The 21,411-nt window shown below is 39.3% G+C and overlaps 1 protein-coding gene across 1 annotated transcript; it reads right to left on the bottom strand.

The window, feature by feature from the left end:
• Positions 1 to 3,415: 3,415 nt before the first annotated feature.
• slc51a (solute carrier family 51 subunit alpha) lies at positions 3,416 to 21,102 on the bottom strand. Its single transcript, XM_012862979.3, has 8 exons — positions 20,838 to 21,102; positions 15,100 to 15,251; positions 13,018 to 13,091; positions 12,605 to 12,763; positions 10,330 to 10,441; positions 6,861 to 7,007; positions 6,679 to 6,784; positions 3,416 to 4,781 (listed from the first exon to the last, which is right to left on the bottom strand). Exons 1-8 carry the CDS (start codon positions 20,905 to 20,907, stop codon positions 4,633 to 4,635), a joined length of 969 nt encoding a protein of 322 aa, XP_012718433.2. The 5' UTR covers positions 20,908 to 21,102; the 3' UTR covers positions 3,416 to 4,632.
• Between the last annotated feature and the right edge of the window lie 309 nt (positions 21,103 to 21,411).

The raw sequence follows: 21,411 nt of genomic DNA, 5'->3' as shown, positions 1-21,411 counted from the left end.
CTCTTCCCAGCCTATAAGCCAGCATCTTCATCTTTTGTCTGTGTTTATTTTTGAGACAGAACCTGAGATGCGTGAGAATAGTGGATGGGCAGATGAGCGTGGCGCCTTCAGACATCTGGAAACTGTACCCAATGATGAATGAGACTTGTGGAAGTCCACAGTTATTATCCTGATATCTTTACTAACTTCTTTAGGTTTGAGCCGTTGCTTTAAAATACATAACGCAAACGTTCAGATTTATCCTCAGAGGCTTAAAAAGCCATTACTTCATCTTCTGGGGTTTTCCAAATTGTTTAAAAGCACTGCAACGAGTGCCTTCTGAATCTGAAGCTAAAATAAAATAAAATCTCTACACATACTCTTGAATTTAGAAAACTGACATAACATTGGTAAGCGTGATTGACAGAAAATTGAGAGAAAAAAAGGTTTTGTGTCTTTTGTGCAGTGAATGTAAATATCAGGTTTCAATCATAGATTTTACATTCTTACTTTTACATTACTGGAGGTTATTTTCAGTAATAAATATAGGGAAGAAAGGGTGGATTAGGTGAGTTTATGTATTATAATATACTAGGTGTTATGTTAATTTATATGCACTTTCATTTATTGGCTTATTAGCTTTGCTGCTTCTCCAGAATATAGTTGGATCGGCTTCTGCCAGTAGGTCAAATGTATTGACCGGAGCTAATTGTTGGTTTTAGTACCTGTTACCTGCTGGCGTCCACAGATGTTTTGTAGGCTACTTCCTTTTCAGACCCGATTAACTATTGCACAATTTGGTTAAACAATTGCAATAATATTCTCATAATTCGGATTCTTTCTCTTTGTACGCCAGCATTCTCTCAAAATCCAAAAACTTGTCTGCGCTAAATCAAGAGGTTCTCTTGAAGAATGGATGGGATGTCTCCTTCTTGGTCTCATCATGACTGACTGGCAACCTGTCCATGGACACAACCTCATGCAAATCAGGGGCTTTAGCCCAGCAAAAATAAAGGCACTTTGATGAAGCAATACCAAAAACAGACAATGTGTTAGAAGCTGTGAGCTGTTGCAAAGACATAGTTTCTCCTGTGCCGCTTGGAATTCAAAATTATTAATGTTACAGTTTTTGCGGGTGCGGGCATGAAAACGAAAAAGCCATTTCTTTTTAGTTTCCTCTTTTGATATGTCACATAATTAGCAGTCTTGGAGATGAAAATGAAAAGCAGTTTGGATGACTTATTATTAGCAATTAAATTTATGAGTCAACAAATCCAGCTTTGACTTTGAACGGAAAAAATAATCCTGCTAGTATGTTTTAATTTTCAAATTGGACAGTTTAAAATTAATTCTGGTCACTTTTTGCTGCGAAATCTTTTGACAATTAAATGTAATTTTTCTTTATTGATTAATCTATTAAATTAGTTTGCAAATTGGGCAGTCTTGGAGAAGAAAATTAATGATTGATTTTTTTATGATTTATGAGTCAAACAATACAGCTATGACTTTGAATTTAAAAATAATTTCTGCTAATAGATTTTAATTTTCAAATTGAAAATTTTAAAAGGAATTTTGTTCACTTTTTGCCAGGACATCTTTTGAAAATGAAATGCTACATTTTATTTTATTTATCAGTTTAATTAATTTACAACTTGAGCAATCTTGGAGAAGAAAATGAAAATGCAATTTGGATGATTATTATTTTTTTTTTAAATTTATGAGTAAAAAATGCAGCTGTATTTTGGAAATGAAATAGCATTTCTATGTATGCATTTTAATTAGAGTATTGGGACACATTAGCTTCCATAGGCTAGTTCTTCTGTTATGATTGCTTATTATATTTCTGGAACCAAGACGTGTTAAATATAACAAACATATCTCCCCTACTCTGTCGACTTGGTGGTGGACTAATATGTTTGTAGTTAACTTGCCGATGCAAATTGTTTTATTTTTGAAAGTCCGACCATTCAGCATCCGGGCCCCGTAGTGGTATGTTCTAGGAAGCACGTACTTCCAATTCCGGCTCAACCGCACTTTGCGCGTGAGCACCCGGCTGATGCTGTGCGCTGATTGGCTTAAAACTGGGAAGTGACCAGCAGTGTCAATTCCATTGGTTGAAAGCGTGTCAGTTAATATCGCTCATATCTTGTAGTTTGTTTTTCCAAGTAGCAGCTGGACGTATGTTGTTCGTCTTTAAATGACGAGATGTCGGTGTTGTGAACGACGAGCTTTCCCCTACAAACTTTTATTTAACGTGCATCAAACGATGATATTTCTGTAAGAAGTGCCTGTGTGTCCGGCTTAACATCAATGAGGATATGGGGACCTCTGCTGGTCACGTTAGGTATTACAGTCAGTTTCACTGCATATAAAGACAGGACGAAACACCTGTATGCTTGATCGTATGCCTTATGTTAAAAGTTATTCTTGAGGAAAAAATAAACAATTGAAAGGTTTCATGTTTAAAATATTCTTGCTCAGGGTTAACAGAAAACTAAAACATAATATATATATATATATATATATAGATAGGTTTATAGTAGTACACAAAAGTTGTAAAAAATAGTAATAGTTTATTCATGGTTCACATAATAAAAAAAAAAAAAATTGAGAAATATGGGGTGTGGGGTGATGGTGGTGTTATTTTACACAAACTGAATTCCGGCACTTCACAAGAGATTATTAAAGCAGTTGATTCAATTAATTGCAGCTAAAAGTCCAATTAGATGTCAAAGCAATCAAAACAACCTGCAAATGAAATATTGAAGCAGAAACATTTTAGTTTACATGAAAACTAGTTTTTACATTCAATACAACTGAAGTACATGTCCCTCTATATAATTTAGGCTTTCAATCATAAGTATGATATATATTTAGTCTTTTTTGGTGTTTACAGAACTAAACCAGGCAACCAAGATTTATTTAGTTCAACAGCTGTAAGGCACATCTGCACCCGAGAGACACCAAGTTCTATACCCTTGTGTTTCCCATCAGTAAGAACTAGTGTTGCACCGATGCCATTTTTTGGCCCCGAAACCGATACCCGATACCTGGCTGTGCAGTATCGGTCGATACCGATACCATACCGATTCCATTACTTTGAAATTGATGTGTGTGTGTATATATGAAGAACAGCATACTACTTGGATGTAAAATAATTGCTATCATGGCTTTGTCAAGCTGCTACCTTATTAAAGCAGGAAAAAAGACTAATACAAAGTGAATCCAGTAGAACTAGTGAGTGTCAGGAGAGAGAAGGCTGTGTTCAAGTGACATACAAACATCAAAATGGTATCGGTGACCTATTTGTTGCTACTCGCCGATACCGGTACCACCATTTTAGTGCGGTATCGGCGCCCCGGCCGATACCGGTATCGGTATCGGTGCAACACTACTAAGAACGAAAACCAGCACACAAACTAACAAGGAAACAAAATCCTGTAGAAAATGCAAGCATCTTTATTGAAAATCCCTTTGGTTGGCTATAACAATGTTCACCTTTAACAAATCTTTGGATTCTGCTCTCCAGTTTGTTTCATCATTTATATTAAGAAAGCTGTTAGACGTGTTGCCAGGAAATCCTAGCAAAGTAAAGGTCCCTTTTTTGGGGGAGGGGGGGGGGGAACAAACAAGCAAACATTTATACCCACAAAGACACAGTGTCAGTACAATTATAACATAGTGTAGGTTCCTAATAACACAGGACACCATTTAATCCTCTTTGAAACAGGGATCTGTCATCCAGCAAACCCCAGCTGAGACCGGACCAACAAATGTACAACTGAAACGAGGGCAGATATACAGCTAACCAGTGAACATATTGTCAGAGAATATTAGTACACTAACTAGATCAAAAGTCAATGTAAGAATCTAGTAACAATACCAATGGAAAAGCACAGACCACCGACATCTTCCCTGAAGGACCACTCATTCAGCTGTGATGCACAGTGGTGGAGGCGCTGCGGTTTGGGCTTCACTGTCTCAAGGACTGGGCAGCATGTGAAGTTAAATCAGTAAATAATTTAACTTCAATCACTCTTGCGGGTTCGAATCCCAGCTGCATCAGGAAGGGCATCCGGCGCAAAAAACTCTGCGACCCCCGAATTAAGGGGCCAGCCTAGAGGACTCAGATTTAACTTTACACGCTGCGTCCTTTAGACGAATCTCTCAGAATAAAGCCTGAACAGTTAAACTAAACTCTGAGGGGACCTTTGAAGACATCAAATATCCTCTGCAAACAGAGGTTCCAATCCAGTCATCATTTTTTTTCGCTTTGTGTCTTGGTGATGCCTCACGTCGCTTGGAAACAGAAGACTTTTACATGACAGGGTGCTGTATATTTCAGTAAGGTGCAATCAGAGACTGGAGGACGTAAAGTTACGTCAACCATATCAGCAAGAGAAGTGTTTATGCCTGAGAGGACACGTTTACAGAGAGGGCTGCTTTAATAGGTTCCCTTTATCTGTAGAGGCGGTTTCTGCTTGTCAAAACATATTCCTGAAAAGTGACCCGAGTGTCCCATCGGTCAGACGTGCAAACACAACGCTCATTTACCTCAAATTCACATTTATTGATTAATCCTAATCAATATATTTAATTCCTATCAAACCCCGCCTGCACAAACACGCTCTGGGACACAAATGAATTCAGCCCTCATACAGAGGCTGTTAATGGTACCATCTTGGTGCTCTCATTGTTGGCCGGGTTTTCCTCCGGCAGAGGTTCGTACGGTCGTCGATACAGCAGCCGGGTGACCAGAGTGATGATGAACATCTCCAGGATGAGGAGCTGCTGACTGAGCACTATGGAGACAGACAGCAAACAATGACGGGGTCGTCCATGGAAAGGGAGAAATCACGGTTTGTGAGAAAACACACAGAAAACACACAGTGCTAAGAGTGACGCCCACTATATACATATATGTACATTTATTCAGGTCATAGTTTCTTGTAATCCTGTTTGGCCTGTTCTGATTTATTCATTTATTAGACAGTGGCTCTCAAACTGGTCCACACCCCTGTTAAAATGCCCAGATCTAGGCGATGTAAAGAATGACACTTTGCTAAACCATTTAGCACTTTTTTCACCTTTAATGGGGCAACTTTCTGTATGTTTCCTCTGGGAAAAAAACAACAACAAATAAACCAATTTGCTATGGAGAAAATGTGAAATCAAACAAGTGTTATTAGCATCCTGCTTGAGCACATATAGAATAAAACCTGGTGCAAAAACGGAACTAGAAATAAGTAAAATGTTCTTAAAATCATTGTATTTGTCCTTGATTTGAGCGGGTAAATAAGATGATTTGCCAATGGAATAAAATTATTGCGCTTAAAATAGGAACAATTCATCTCCATCATCTTTTTTTTAAGTGCAGGATGTCTAATTATCTTATTTTAGGGGTAAAAATACTCGTTCCATTGGCAGATAGTCGTTTTTACCTGCTCAAATCAAGGATAAATACACTAACTTTAAGAATATTTTACTTACTTTTAGATCTGTTTTTGCAGTGTATACCTCTCTGATTAAATTTTCCATCTGCTTTATATCATATCAGTTAATGAGAGTCCTAAAAATCAGCAGGAGAGTTCAGCTTGGCCAAAAGGCAGACGGCAAATCTGAAGGAACAGCAACAAATTCCAGCAAAGATGCATCAAAGTTAGTATGAGTGAGTAGAGTTTTCATGGGCAAAACCGTCACTAAGCACCATACAGAAAACCACTAAAATAAATATCAAGTCTAAGTGCTAATAACATGCAGATTAAGTCTCTCCCACCCTCCTGAGATCTTCATTTATTAGCTCTCTTTCTTAAGTTCTAGGTTGGGTTAAGGTTTGCTTCGTTTGCTGCTTGATTGGACTTCTGGGTTAACCTGAAATTGAGCTTTTTCACTTCAGATTCTCTGTATTCATTTTACTATAATACACAATTTTCTGTCCTTTAGTGGTCTCCCTTCATGTTATCCTTCCACGTGAGCCTGCCGGACACATGGTCACATTTTTGGGACCAGGGTATTGCAGCTTTTTCATTTTGTTTTTCACCCCCCCCCCCCCCCCCCCCCCCAAAAAAAATATATTTACTCATTTATTTTATTCAGATGAACTGCACAAATCTTTTTCATTTTCTTTCCTTGACGTCACCTGTCGGCTTTTTAAAAGGAAGATGTGCACACCTTTGGGCCAGAAAGTGCTTCTGCTCATATAATTATGCTTTTTTTTTTAAAGAAATCCTCAACTGATCTTATCTGATTTAGTCATTCAGCGTGACCTTTTCATCTGAAATTTAAAAAAGTTGTATTAACAAAACCTTCATAATCACAGTGACACATGTGTTGTGCATGGTCTCTGTTTTGTTATATTAAAGTTGCCATTTTGGCACTGACAAAAGACAGGTTTGAAAATGTCTTGATCTACTTGGGAAGCCTGATATAAAACAGAATACCTCCTAAGAAGTTTAACAAGCTTCGCCCTGGGTTTCTTTTTGGAAGAGAATCAGAGCATAAATACTTATTTTTTTCCCCGTAATGGACTCTAAAACTATCGGTCTGAGCATGTTTTGCACAGCTTTAGCAGCAGACAAATTGGCTGGCTCTGATGTTAATTAAATCCCCTATTGTCTGGCGACCAGAGGCAGGAGTTTGAAAACGCTGGTTTAACAGTGAATGAGCCCAAATAAACCGACGGGTCGAGTTTTCACTCACTGTATCCTCTGGCTGGAGATGATAAAAGTCGAGAGGGGGCAATGGTTCCATTCATGGCCAAGATGTTGATTATGGCTGTCTGCAGCTGGCTCAGGATCAGCACCAACTACCAACACCAGAACATGGATACTGTTAACGTTTGACAACATCGGTGCAGGGAAACTGCATCTCCGCGACCTTACCTGATACATGGCATACTTGGGGACGATCTTACGCGTTCGTAAGGTGGTCTTCAGGTGGATTAACATGATGGAGACAGGCCACAGACCAATAATTGTCAAGATGCCAACAAACGGGTTGATCCATATAGATGCGCCGGTAATGCTCATCTAAAAAGTGATCACGATAACAGAAAATTCAAACACAGCTGATAAATAATTATAAGCGACAACTAAATATGCCTTTTTCTACTCAACACTTATTGGAAGACCTTCAGACAAACAAAGAAAAACAATTGCTCAATAAAGCATCAAGAAACTGCGTATAGTGTTTGGATCGATCATATATATTATAAAGCTCAACAAGCGTTATTCATTTTAAAAGATCTGACACCCTTTCAAGCACTTCTGGAGCTCTAAAGAACCCAAAAATAATAAGCTAGCACAAAAGGCAAGGACTTTTGTGTTTGGTTGGTTATCTCGGGGTTGTTAAGGAGCCTCTTTATACTGTTGGAAGGCCGGTTTGTTTCCCAGCTCGTATTAGATGCTACTCAATGGGTGCCTCCCACTGAGCTATATTATACACTTGAGTGCTGATTTTGCTGAAAAACTGAAGTCACCGGCAGCCATCTTGCTACTCCCTACTCTCACAGAATCCCATAGGATTTGGTTGCAACAACAAGCAGTTTTCTGGCTGTGTGAAAACGTTTCATAGGTAACTCTACAGTCATTGAATGTACTAACACTATGAACTACTAGGAAATTAGGTGCTGAAATATTTTACGTTATTCATATTAAATGTATATATATATATATATATATATATATATATATATATATATATATATATATATATATATATATATATATATATATATATATATATATTTTTTTTTTTTTTTTTTTTTTTTTTTTTTGAATAAATAAAATGCAAAATATTTCAGCACATGACTTTCTCAGTACTTGATAGTTTTAGAACATAACATAAAAGTATATGACATTTGACATTTTAAAAGTTTTAAGCCCCCCTGAACATGAGAAAATCCTCGTTATTCGACGCTGTAGCGCACATATTCCCTAGTTACTGGGGGAAAATAGGGAGTACCAATATGGCGGCTGGTGGCTTCAAAGCGACTCATTCTAAGAGCGGGCTATTAGCACTCCAGTGTATAATATAGCTCAGTGGCGCCTCCTAATAGCACCACATTGGAGAGAGGAGAGGATAGAATGAGCATCCTGAGATCCTGAACTCAAACCCACCGAACCCTTGTGGGATGATCTGGTCAGGCCAGAGTGATGAACACCGCCACGCTGGCTGCTTTGTGGCCAACACCAGATGCTGGTCACCATTTCCTCATGGTGACCAGCATGAGGAAATGGTGCCAGGTTTGCTGTGGTCGGGTACTGCTCTTTGATTCAGTACAGACGCCTCTGGTGGCAAACAAATGGTCAAATTACCAGTATGTCTCGTTTCTTCAAACTTCAATCATCCAGTAAACAGCCAATGAGATTCAATAGCAGCATAAGCTGCGGTGAAAGAGGATTATGAAAGTTTTTTTTACACCCCGTTTAAAGAGAAAGTGATTCTCTTCAGTGATTCATTGCTGAATAGCATTAATACAAAGCGGACTGAACAAACACAGAATTTCTTTTTGTTCAAAAGTTATTAGAAAAAAGAAAGAAGGAAAAGAAAGAAAAGTGAAACTGAGGAAGGCGCCATTGTGCTGCACTTACTGGAACTAGGAAAGATTTATTTAAATGATGAACATATATAGCAGCTTTAAGTGATTTGTTTATTTTTGCAAAGGTTTCAAAACAACAAAGCTTCCCATGACTCTTAATATCTAAAGGTTATGTGTTTGTTTTTTAAAAGAAGAAGAAGAAGAAGAGGGGAAAACTGAAAGCAAAGCCAAAAGCAAAGAGCTGCCATTGTCCACTTCTCTGTCTATGACTTGGGATAATGTTTTACTTGTTTTCATTAACCGAACCCGAAACCGTGACAGCTCATTGGCAAGTCCGTATAAAAGCATGCTTTGAGGACAGGGTAAACATGAGACTGAATTAGTCAATTATAAACTATCATATTTGTGAAAGAGAGAAATCCTCGACTCGTCAGACATTCCTTTACACGCTCAGGTATTTGTCATGGGTAACCCGCACATGTGGTCATAAAGGCCAAATTGAAGCCTAATCAGAACTAATTTCCTCTCAAAAGACAGTGTTTGTGGTGTAAAAGACGTACATAAGCAGTCGTATCCCTTACGTGGTATAGCCACAAGTTTCACAGAAGGTGGCACATAATAGTGAAGTAGAAGGAAAGCCATTTAGTCTTTAATTTTCTTTTTGCACAACAAGAAAGCTGAAAAAAGATGTGCGTCGTTTTTGCCCAAACACTACAAAAAAAAAAACCCCAAAAAACTCAAACTAGGGTTGGACAATAATTCAATAACAATATATATCAATCGATAGAAATATATCGATAGAAAAAGAGGGTTAAAAAGTTGATTAGGACAGTTTACCTTCCTTTTGCACTCTAGCCTATCATGTAGGTTAATACTACAGTCATTACATCCTCCCAACCAATCACAGACATAGACCCAAAAATGATCCGTCACCAAGCTCCAACTCCTTTAAAGAGGTCAGAGAGCACGCCTTCTTTTTGATTTTTAAAAATTTGCAGTTTTGGTAAAAAGTTGGTTGAACTAAATGGTTGAGTTTGAATTCAGTGTTTGTGTGTTCTGTATCTAAAAACAGGTTGCCAAGCAACATCATAACATGGCCAGGGCTGCACTTAAAGTATATGTTTTGCATTTCTTGATAATTATCGATCAATATAATTTCTATTTTATCGATATGCTTTTTATCTTTATCGTCCAGCCCTTGCTCAAACTCAGGTAAGGTGGATGGAGAGATTTCGTGAACATCCGTATTTAAGGGTGTCAGGAGTTCAAGCTTTTCCTCAGCAGGGTTAGATGAGTTTGCCCGGGTAAACATGACAAGTTAATCGGTCACTGCCTAAGAAAAAGCAGCTGGATTCTCTCGCACCTTTTCTTCACTGTGCGGGTAGTGTTTTTAAGCCTGAAGTGCAGCGCAGCGAGTTTTGTCTTGTAACAACGTGCGTGAGTTAGCGCCTTTAGGATACATCATACACATTTTGCTGACACACGACAGATTACAGATTAACCTCTCAAGGCTCTCTTCCAGCAGTGGCTGTCTTACCGCCGTGCTTCCTCAAAGACCAGGTTTGTTGAGCGCACAGCAAATAGTTTGGCAACAGATTTTCCCCAGCGGCCTGCTGATCTCTACAGCCATCCTTTCCCCAGCTGTGGGTTAAAGTTGACGATCATCATGGCAGGTCCGCAGTTGTGCTAACGTTGTGAGAGACGGTCAAAGCGGGCAAAGCGCTTTCCTCCCATGTCCCGATTTTACGTTGTGTTGGGGTTTTGCCCGTCAGACGCTAATAAAAACACACTTTCCTACCCCTGTAGCTTACGTCTTGCACGTTGAAATTCCCATTGGTCCACAGGATAATGGAAAGGATGGTGAAGACGAGCTTCAGGATGGCAAACTGGAAGGAGCCCAGCTTGAGCAGGAAAAGCGTGCGTCTGGAATGGGAACAGAGGAAATACGTTTACGGACGCTTTTTTTTTTATTACACTAAATCTTGGAGACAAGAAATTAGCACAAGTCCATTGTTGAATCCCCAGTTGTACTGGGAATATCCTGAGCTTGACCACAATGGATGTCCTTTTTTTAGCAACACAGACTGAGGGTGGGGTAAATTTGATCGAGGCTGTGGCAAGCTGAGATCTGAACATGCCCGGGGAACGATAACAGTGCCAGGGGCCCCTGAGGGACCCAGTAATATCTTCTAAACAGATCAGTCAAGATTTAGCTGAGCTTGCCTTGGCACGCTTATCATCACCATTGCTGCATGTGTGGGGTAATAGTTTATAAGGCTTCTGGTGGTTGGACAGATTAGGAAAACTGTTTATAATCGTGCTAGCAATCGGTGTGCAAGGTCCTCAAGCAGACATTTCATTAATAAATAACAGAGTTGTACCCAAAACTACCACAGTGGCAAATACTGAGAGCAACCAGAAAGAGGAGCGACGGGACCGTGACATCCCTGCTGCATGCGGGCATTGACCCGACGTGAATGACCAGAAGGGCACTCGGCCTCTATCCTTAGAAAGGCTGCTCTCCTGTTTGAATCCGACACTGTTTGCACACAAGCTGACTCTGTTCAAACAGGCTAAAAACAACTTCAAAAGCTTCCTGACATGACTGAATCTGTTCTGGGCCCCGACATGCATCTGTACATGATCAAGGTTGTAAAATCCTCCACTCAGCGCCCAAACTTACATCATCACCACATCCAAATGTGGGACCAAACCAGTCCCCCCCCTTCGAGTCTTCAGTAACAGGCTTTTGTCGGCAACAGCTTTTTAACAGATGTAGTGGAGTGCCTTGCGAAAGGTTTTCATACCCCCTGGATTTCCCCCACACTTTGTCACGTTACAACCACAAGCTTCCATTTTTATTATTGTATTGTAGAGCAACATTTGTGAAGTGGAAGGAAAAGGCTTTTCTTTCTGACAAGTAGAAATCTGAAAAGTGTGGCATACGTTTTCGTACCGATCCCCTAACTCGATGGTTTAAAGACCACCCTTTAGTTGCAGAGATTAGAGCAACGTCTCCTCCCGTGTTTGCTCTGTCCTTCTGCATGGCTCATGGTCCAAGGATTTTATCTAGGGGTATCAAAGTAGAGGGACTGAATAAAAATGCACCCCATGCGTTAAAAAATGTTATTTGGGAAAGATTTAGAAGAAACACGTGCATTATTTTTGTGGTGGCAACATGACAAAATATGGATAACTTCTTCCTTTCCATAGTACAGTACACCCTAATAGGTTACTGGTCTTTTTTTTTTAAATATGTGCAGTAAACTCAGTTACTCTTAGAGGTTACACATTTCCATTTCAAATGTTACTTCTATGAATCTAAGCATTTTACACAATGTTTTAAAGGTTTCTGTGATTGGTTTTACTTTGTTCAAAGAGCTTTTTCACTAAGAAGAAACCAAGCCTATAAGAGACTCAAGCTGCTATGATGCTGGCCTGTCTGTCTGCATCCTTTATGCACACGTGAGCACCATCAAGTTCATCTCCTCTCTCTGTTCCTCTACTGACTAGACTCCCACAGACAGACCGTTGCCAGATTATTGAAAGCGTTGAGCCTGTAGACGTCCAGCAGGTTTTCCCTGCCTGATTCTCTGTTCTTGACCAAGTTTCACGGATTTTCCTACTTTGCCCTAACCCTTGTCAGACATCTACACAGAACTTCAATTTTCTGGAGAACGACCAGGGCCAATACCCCGACCGCAAACCTTCCATACCCCCACTGATCCATCTGCCTGTCTCAAACCTGTTAGCGAATGACAAACGGCCGTCCTACAGAACGCATTCCTGCCTGGATCTAGCCTCAAGCTCCTATTCTGTAATAAATTTCTTATACGCAATACCTTGTATGTGTGGAATATCGGGTTCTCCGTCTGTAAAGTTCGTAACACAAGTATGGGGGGAAAAAAACTCTTAAAGACCTAATGCTTCCAAATCTCTTCTCTGCTGTCTTTTCCTGACTCTTACTCCCTGATGAGACCATAATAGAAGTAATCTGATTCATTTTAAATCTGATAAAACAAGCCCACATCAGTATAAAAACCAAAAACAAACTCCTGAATAGTTGGGGGTCACTGGGGAGTTTACCGTGTGATGGACACGTGTGGGAGACAGGGGCAGCAACAGCAGCAAGGCCCCGTACTGATCTTCAGTTTGTGTTTGTCGGCTCGCTTCAGGAAGGCCTCGTCCCCTCCAATTTCCTCCAGCATCATAATCAGGAACTTAAACACCACAATGGCAAAATAGCTATGGGGATAGAAGAGCAACAGAGGCCGTTAGAAGGAGAAAAAGCACGGCGATCAGGCGAGAGAGAGAAAAAGCCCTATAAGTGAAAGCATGTTGCACAACAGCACTGCTGTTTTCTATAAAATGTTCCAAAGATATCATGAGGTTTGGGTTCCCCTTTGATCCTTCATCAGCGGGAATGGAAGGGTATAAAACACAGCACACCAAAGACAAGGAAATGTGGAATAAAGTAGGGGAGAAAAAAAAAAACCTACGTGGCGGAGGTCATATCTGTAAACATCACGGCTCTGGGGATCCACATTCCTAGGCAGGACATGGTGCTGATCACCTGTAAAAGCCAAGGAAAAAGGAGGGATTACTCAGCATGTAACCTAAAATCACGTATTAAGTATTCATGACCCTTTTTCACGTTTTGCCACAGTACAAAAACAAATATGGTGGATTTTGTGTAATAGACCAGTCCGAATTCTTGTTAAATTGTATAAAAGTATAAGTCTTGCCTTCTGATAAAAAAAAGTTTTCCCACCTCTATAGCTATGTTTCCATTCTATTGTCATGCAAATTTTTTGTGAACTTTGAAAATTTTGCAAAAGGAAAATGTGAATTTGCCGTGTTTCCATCTGCTGGTTTGAAGCAAATTGTGCAAAAGGGTAATTTTGTCAAAAGCCATCGTTATGTATGGCTGTGATATGCAGGAAGTTGAGGTTGCAAACTAGCATGGACCACACATCGAAGATAAATGGAGAGAGCTTTTCAGGAATGTGTTGCCATCGGGCAAGTTGTAATTATTCTGCCATGTCAACAAGCACTGGAGCTGTTGCTTGCAGTCTGGAGACGGAGCGTAAGAAATTTGTGTAATGGGAATATCTAGGAAGACGCTGACAGCTGACCAGTCACTTGGAGGTAAATGTCTGCTACATCAAAACTTATTCGGAAATGTTTTTCCATCTCGATTTTGCACATTAACTGGTTTTAGGAAAAACTAAAAACCACCAAGCAAGCAATAAAAAAACAGTTTTTTATTAGACTGATGAAGGTATTTTGAATGTGATACTTCAAAATGTGCATAAAAAATGTTGATGGAAACATGGCGAGTGTGTTTCTGTGGTAGTGGCGTGGAAATGTTTTCAGATTTATACTGATAATAAACTACACACAGGTGAGGTGTGTTTATGAATTACCTGATTGCAACAGACTTTATTTAGGGGCATCTGATTAAAAAGGACTGATTTAACCACACTTTATATTACCACTCCGTCTTTGTCTATGACTTACTAAAACTCACAGGGAAGTCTAATGCCCGGTGGACACTGTGCAATTTTGAGCCGTCGCCGATCAAAGACGAGGACTGAAATTAATATTGTGGAGAAATCTTAGGTCGTGCCTCTTAATCTGCGATCTTGTGTCGTGCTGTCAGGTTCAACGCTGGCCGTTATTAGCATTTTATGACCTAAGACAACTTGCGATCAATATCTGACAGTTTCAGAATATCTCAATATATAAAATATCTTATCTGATTTTTATTTTTAATTTTTTTGGATTTGCATGGGTTTGGGATGGAAGAGCAGAGCATGCAGCTGAACAGCTGTTTTTGTTTGTTTATATTAGATACAGCCGGTGTTGTAGATGGATGGCAGACGCTGATTAAGTTGCTTATTGCCGTACATCGTGAACGATTTAGTAGTAGACGGTGATCCTACGATGTGCACACATCAAACCTGACGTTGCACAGTGTGTCGTGGACTAGTCTCATAAGATTGCTAAAAAAAAAAATAATCGCACAGTGTAAGAAGGCCATAGGGCATCAATTGTTACTGCTGAAAAGGGGTGAAAAAGCAACCCCACAGCATAATAGCCATTATGTTTCTCTGTGGATGGTGTGTTCAGGTTTTCAGACTTATACAGAGATGAGGTTACACACATTTCAGTAACAAGACATTTCAAAGGGCGGTACGTGAGCAGACCGTAAGAAAAGAAAGCATTACACAGGAAAGCACACTGCAGTGGTGTAGTAGCAGCAGGTTAAGATATAAGGCAAGTTGAAATGGCTCACAAGCCACTTTCAGAAGGCAATTGGTTGCCATGGATTTTATTCAGGAGTATCAGAATAAAAGGAAGTGGAAAGTAAATACAGTGACACCTTTTTCAGATTAAAATGTTTTTTGTTTTTTTAACCCTGCTTAATTTTTCTTCTGCTTCACAATTCTGCAAGTTATTTTGGTCAATCCCTTCAAATCCAACTAAAACCCAGAGAAGGTTGTTGCAATGTGACAAATTTAAAGGGCCGTAAATACTTTTCAAGGCACTTTATTTATACCATGTGTTTGTGACTTTACCGGAGCTGCCCCGTTCACCCAGATGATTACACTCTTCTTATTGGCGGGCACCTTCCTGTAAATGTACACACACTCCTCCATGAAGACCAGCGCCGAAACCGCAGCCATGAAGGTGAGGACAGAATACAGGATAATGCTAACGACATCCATCTCTGAAAGAGAAGAAGGTTTCGGATTTGATTCAGGTCCAAACTCCTGTCGGTAAAAATTATTTTCATGCTCATACTCGCTTTTGTAGGCTGGATGAAAAACAGCTTAAAAGTCAAAATTACATCAAGTCCTTGCAAGTTTTAAGAGGGGGAAAAAAATGAAAAAAAAATAAATAAATCAATGAATCATTGTTGTATTAAAGCATTTACCTGCGTGGTACCATATAAAAAAAATATAAACTTTGGCTTTTTTTTTTTTTTTTACACTTTATTTAATACAACAGATGTGCCAAAAAACATTACAGTTCCTATACACACAAAATCCAGGAATTACATGTGAATTACATAAACTTTGGCTCTTTTCGCTTTGCTAGTGTAAACAAAAACAAAAAAAAAACGCTATTCAGGGAGAACTTTAAAGGAATGAACCAAACGAAAGATCTCTGAGGATTTTCTTATCTTTTTATCATATCTTACAAACTTAAAACCAAGGCATCAGGCTAAACCCCAAGAGTCAGTAATGGAAAAGGTTGGTAGAAGCGGCAGGATGTCGAGGACGAGGATGGGGAGATGATACGGCTGATTAGGATGGAGGTGGATGTCGTCGTCAGCGGCCTGGCCAGCTAGGTTTTTCTTTCGAGGGAAAGGAAAATGAGAAACAAAAGAATGGAAGGAAAGGCAGTAAACGGCTAAAGCTCTGTAGCCGTAAATGGACCTATTCTTGTAATCTGCGTCATTTACTGTTAGGAATTCAGAGTCATTAGTGGTAGTAAGACTGAAACAAACCCCACAAACAAGTGTTCCTGTTTTGCTCAGGTTTATCGGCATTGCCTGCTGTCTGTTGTGCCCGGTCGGTTTTCTTCAGAAACGTTAAGCCCCAACATCAGAATTCAACTTCCTGAGCCATTTCGCTATACAAACAATGAAATGCTCCATCTTTTTTTTTTCTGTGATGTTCCGTTATTGCGATGTAATCTAATGTCTAACATATGTGCTGGACATACTGCGCTTCCATCTGGAGGGTTTTGTGGATGATGATCATTTTAGTATAATGGGTCAAAGGCAAAGTTTCCAGGGCCAATCTTTTCCCCCAGGGTGGAAAGTTTGATTTCATGATGAAAAGTATGAGCCTGAAAGCATGACATGACAGAAGCATCATTAGTTCAACTTTGTAGTCCAACTGTTTTTAATATTTGCTTTTAGTTTCTATTTCCCCATGTTTTATTTGGTTTCTGCATTTCATTCCAACTTGCTTTTATTCTGTTTTATTTTGCTATGATTTAATCATGTAAAGCACTTTGCATTGTCTTTGTACGGAAATGTGCTATACAAATAAATTTGCCTTGCCTTGCCTTTAGTGTTAAAAAGTTAAAGTGTAATTCAGGCCAGTTGTGTTTGTGTAGTACAAATTTACTAATCAAGAGTTGAACTGGGGCTGGACCATATCCAGTTGTTGGATGGGCCCACAGCCCTGAAGGTCCGGGGCCCATCTCTTAGCTGGGGCATGTCTGTGTGTAGTTTGGCTGTTTCCCCTGTGGACCCCTGCTACTTCAGCCTCCTCCAGCATGCAGAGCAAAGAAAGACACGTTACAGTGCGCAGCCAAAATATTTATGCCACTCAGTCCTTTGCAGGTTTTGTCATGTTACAACCACAACAACAAACACCCTGCTTTTAACCCCACCACAGCTTAATCCCTGATCTGTTCGCTGTGTTTCTTGGTCCTAATTATACCTTTTGTTCATTATATTTCTCAAAAGCTCAAGCTTTTTTTTTTTTATTTAGGGATAGCATGGTAGAGAGGTTGGATACAAATGCACTGCATGCTTTTCAGATTTCTGTTTGCAAAAAAAAAAAAAAAAAAAAAAAAAAAACTTATAATAGCAACTGGTGCATTATTATCCACCAACTACACAGTTATGCACTACTTTCTAGGTTGTCTATTACATGAAATCCATGTAGAATAATCTGACGTTTGTGGTTGTTACGTGTCAAAAGGGTTGTGAATCCTTCGGCAAGGCACTAAAGGTAATAGAGTAATTCTGAGATGTGAGTTAGGTTGGTTTTCTCTTCAGTGCATAGTGGCAGATTTTCCTATAGGCAATACAGGCTGTTCCCCAGGGCACCTTTAGAAAGGGGCATTAAATTCACATATTGAAAATACCACTTATTTATCCATCAGCTGTGCCTTGATCATATTTAGTAAGTTATGACCCGTCTAGTGGAGGTCAAGCCATAACATGAAGATGATCTAAGCCCGTCAGACCTCGTCACACCGCTGTAGGAGCGGCATAATTTCTACAGTGATATCACGTTGGACAACAAACCAAACCAAGCTTTCTGAAATATTAACAAAACTTACCTGTTCAAATTAAAAGGAGCTATAAGTAATACTGAGAGCTTGTGGCTCTAATCGGTACAGCGGCTTGCCAATCACAACAATCTAATATGCTGTTTTTAAAAGGTGTGAAACTCTTCTGAATTGTTACTTCCACAGGACAGGTAAATGATGTTGAATTTTGTTCTATTTCTGGTCCGCTTCTCTTACTGGCTTCCATGTGTGCAGGCTGCTGCTCTTTTGCCAAGATAAAATACCAAATGCTGCGCTCTGTTTTGGGAACCTTGGGAACTCTCATCTGATTGGCTCAGGAACCAGGAAGTAAACACGGGCTACACTCTGAACCGAAGTAGTTCAGGACCTTTCCCTTTAGGTTTGAAAGGAGAAAAACGTGACCAAGACATTGTTGACGTTGAGGACCGATTGTTTTATAGGGAATGTTACTTCCATCCCAGGTGACAAATTAGAATGATTTAGGTTGATTTTATGGTAAATATCTTACTTATAGCTCCTTTAAATGAACCAAAGGACAATAGCTGAACTCCTAACTAAAATAATCTGGAGAATACCTGAAAAGGGTACTTATTTCTGCAGGCAGACATTAGGCTAAAAAATAACTGAGAAATGCTGCAGGAGATAAAGGCAGCGCCAGTCCAGTCATACCGTTGGATAAAAGTCAGGTCATCATCACTTTAGAAACACAGCCTTAGCAATGTCAACACTGTCTTTAGATGCGCTTTCTTCAGTCGTTAGTAAACAAGAGTCATTGAGGAATTGGAATAATGTTTCCTCAACCTTATGGTGTTTAAAAAGACACGGACAAATGAACACGAAGGCTGCCAAGAAAATATATCACAAAATGGAGTAAAATAAATGAGGGCGTCACCAACAGGTGTCACCAACATGGCGCCCAGTAGCTCCCCCAAGGACTACATGTGGTGCCCACAAGCCACACAACCCACCAGTGAGCGGCATCAAATTCTTTATTTTAAAAATGACAATATCTTTAAACAAAAACATTAAAAATTCTGACTGACTGGTTCAAAGGTCACTCAGTACTGGTAGCCCTTCGTATGACCAAGTACCAATGAAGCAGCGCTCAGTTTCAAAAAGGTTGGTGAGCATAGGGCATGTAAGGACATGTTTGAGGGACATGGTTGGGGGATTAAATAGAATAAATTAAGATTAAGGGGAGGAAAATATTAGCTCATAGACAACTTCTTTTTATATAACAAAAAAACTGAATGCGGCCACTGACGTGACGCACACATTACACCTATAAAGTAAGCAGACAGAAACATCTTATGATACCCTACTAACTCGTTATAACTCGTAGAGCAAAATAACGTTTCACTTATTTCTCACCAGTTTAATGCGTCACTGTGCAAATTTTGTCAACCATTTCTTGTTGCGTACATTTCAGTGTCTTCAAACATGATGGATGAGACAATTTACAAGTCAAATATCTGCAAGTCTTAACAGATGATCAGATTAAATTCAGTTGGTGCCGGTTCTGCTTTTAAAGTACAAAAAAAAAAAGAATATAAAAATACAGTTTAGTTTTATGTAGCCAAAAATGGTGAACAGTGAAGCAATCAAACTACACAACAGTGAACTCACTGCATGACGGTGGTGAGCAATAGGAAATCACATGAATTATTCAGTTATCATTCATGTTGAGGCACATGAGTGGTGCCTCAAGAGGATTCTGGCCAGATGTGAACTGCTGATAATCTTCAGGTGGCACACCAAAACCAATACTATTATAAAACAATTTTAACAACCGAATAAATTAACATTTTGAAACACCTATGATCAATGTCTGTGACTTTAAAAAACAGTGCAACTTTCCTAATATGTGATCATGCAACCATTGAGGGTAGAGACAGTATGAGGGATGCACGCAACAATCTCATAACATGAAAATATGAGGAATCTAAAACCGTAACCGGAGTCTAAATATGGAACGGCAAAAGACACAAAAGCAGAAATAAACACCACACAGTAAAGTAAAAAGGTAAAAGATCATTAACAAACTGCCCCGGATCATGAAAAAGCAAACCATCAGCCGCTAATTTTGTTCTGATGCCTAGAATAACGGTTCTGCTTGTCATCAAAAACAGCTTTTTAGTTGTCATCATGAGCTGCAGGCTTAACAATTCCCGTTTATTACGAAAACATCCTCAGAACATAATTTGTCATCTAACACTTTCATTGTTGTTAACAACACAGCAAGACATATATTTGAAGTGGTCCAATGAAACCATGTTGGATTGATGATTATTATTATTATTATTATTATTATTATTATTATTATTATTATTATTATTATTATTATTATTATAGTAGTCGTAGTAGTATTTAGTTTTTACATTAACAACTGAGTATGTTAATGTTTTCAGATACCTATACAAAAAAATAAACATCTATGGATTTCATACGTGAGCTCACACTTCGTAGGTCAAGCAAGGTCCAGTTTTTTTTTTTTCTCAATTGTGGTTTTTCACTACAAAGCTTTTATTAAAAGATAAATAAACTGAATGTCTGGTAGTTTAAAGGCAAAATGTTCTCTGTCAATAAATTTAAAGGGTAAAATATCACATAAACATGTTAGAGATCCCTACCTTCATTTCTAACCAATGCAAACTTTTCAAACTTTTTTAGTGAATGATTTTTTTAAAAAACAAATGTAACTTTCTTAAAATGACTGCAGTTGAGGAAGAAATATCTAAATAAACAAATAAATGGTGCAACTGAAAGCTTATGCTTACTTCTCCGTGCAAGAAATACTATTAATAATCTGCATTTAAAGAGTGTGGGTCCAGAGATGAGAGTGGCAAGTTTATGAGTTACCATTTCAATGCTCTTTTTGTTTATTTTATCACACGGGTATTCCAAAAACTCCTGTTTGCACCCAAAATACACTTCGCACACACTCACCCTCTTCCAAAAAAAGAGAGGGAGGGGGTCTATTGGGGCTTTATGTGTGAATGGCATGCCTTTCCCTCTCTGGACCAAAAAAAACAGCCCAGAGCAGCTTCTTGTGTCAAAAACAACCCCTGGCCAACTGTATTTTCACGCTTGGCACCAGGCTGCAGCTGAACGCTGCTTAAAAACTCGCCCACACTAATTAAAATTCCAGCCGGTAAACCTGCTGGTGCGTAAAGTGCAGATCCTTTATGCCGTCGCTCATCCATAGACACAAAATAACCCTGCTGAGTAAACTCTACAGATCCAGGTCCGTTCTACTCACGTCGGATGATCTCGATAGCAAACGGAGGCATGTTTTTACAGGGGTCCGTCCCGTTCGATTGATTACTCATGTTGGTATGGTGGTTGGGTGAGTGAATCCCCCTCAAAAATGCGCGTCGTCCAGCTATCTGCCCTCGATCCTGCTCACATCCACAGACAGCCCGGTGCGTAAGAGTTGGTGGATGCTCACTGTCTGCTGTCCAGAGTCCGACACGTCCTTTGCTCAGAGATGATTCTGCCTCCCGGCTCACAAAAACTTCAGTCGGCCCCGCCCCCTTCCCGTCAGAGAGGCTGGCATGATTTATCCTGTCATCTATGTAAGCCAAAGAAAGTTTTTTTTTTTTTTTTTTTTTTTTTGAGGCCCAAAATAACCAAAATTTACCAGCGTTGGGTCTTTTCTGTTTCCAACATTTTAAAGAACAAAACAATATTATCTGTTTGTTATTCATTTACAGTGTGATGCTTGGGTTAACATTTTGCTCACCTGCTTTGTTAGTGTTGCCCTGAGGGTCCATTGAACCTAAAAGAAAACAAATCTGATTCCCCCTACCCCTTTTTATCCATCAAACCATTCA

This window comes from Fundulus heteroclitus, chromosome 21, assembly GCF_011125445.2.
Source record: "Fundulus heteroclitus isolate FHET01 chromosome 21, MU-UCD_Fhet_4.1, whole genome shotgun sequence".
Lineage (NCBI taxonomy): Eukaryota > Metazoa > Chordata > Actinopteri > Cyprinodontiformes > Fundulidae > Fundulus > Fundulus heteroclitus.
This window is presented reverse-complemented; position numbering and strand designations above follow the sequence as displayed.

Coding starts and splice junctions, on each gene's coding strand:
- slc51a (XM_012862979.3), bottom strand. CDS start 20,907: ATGAGTAATCAATCGAACGGGACGGACCCCTGTAAAAACATGCCTCCG. Junction 6,785..6,860: donor CCAAGTATGCCATGTATCAG/GTAAGGTCGCGG, acceptor TGGTGTTGGTAG/TTGGTGCTGATCCTGAGCCA. Junction 4,782..6,678: donor ATCTCCAGCCAGAGGATACA/GTGAGTGAAAAC, acceptor CTGTCTCCATAG/TGCTCAGTCAGCAGCTCCTC.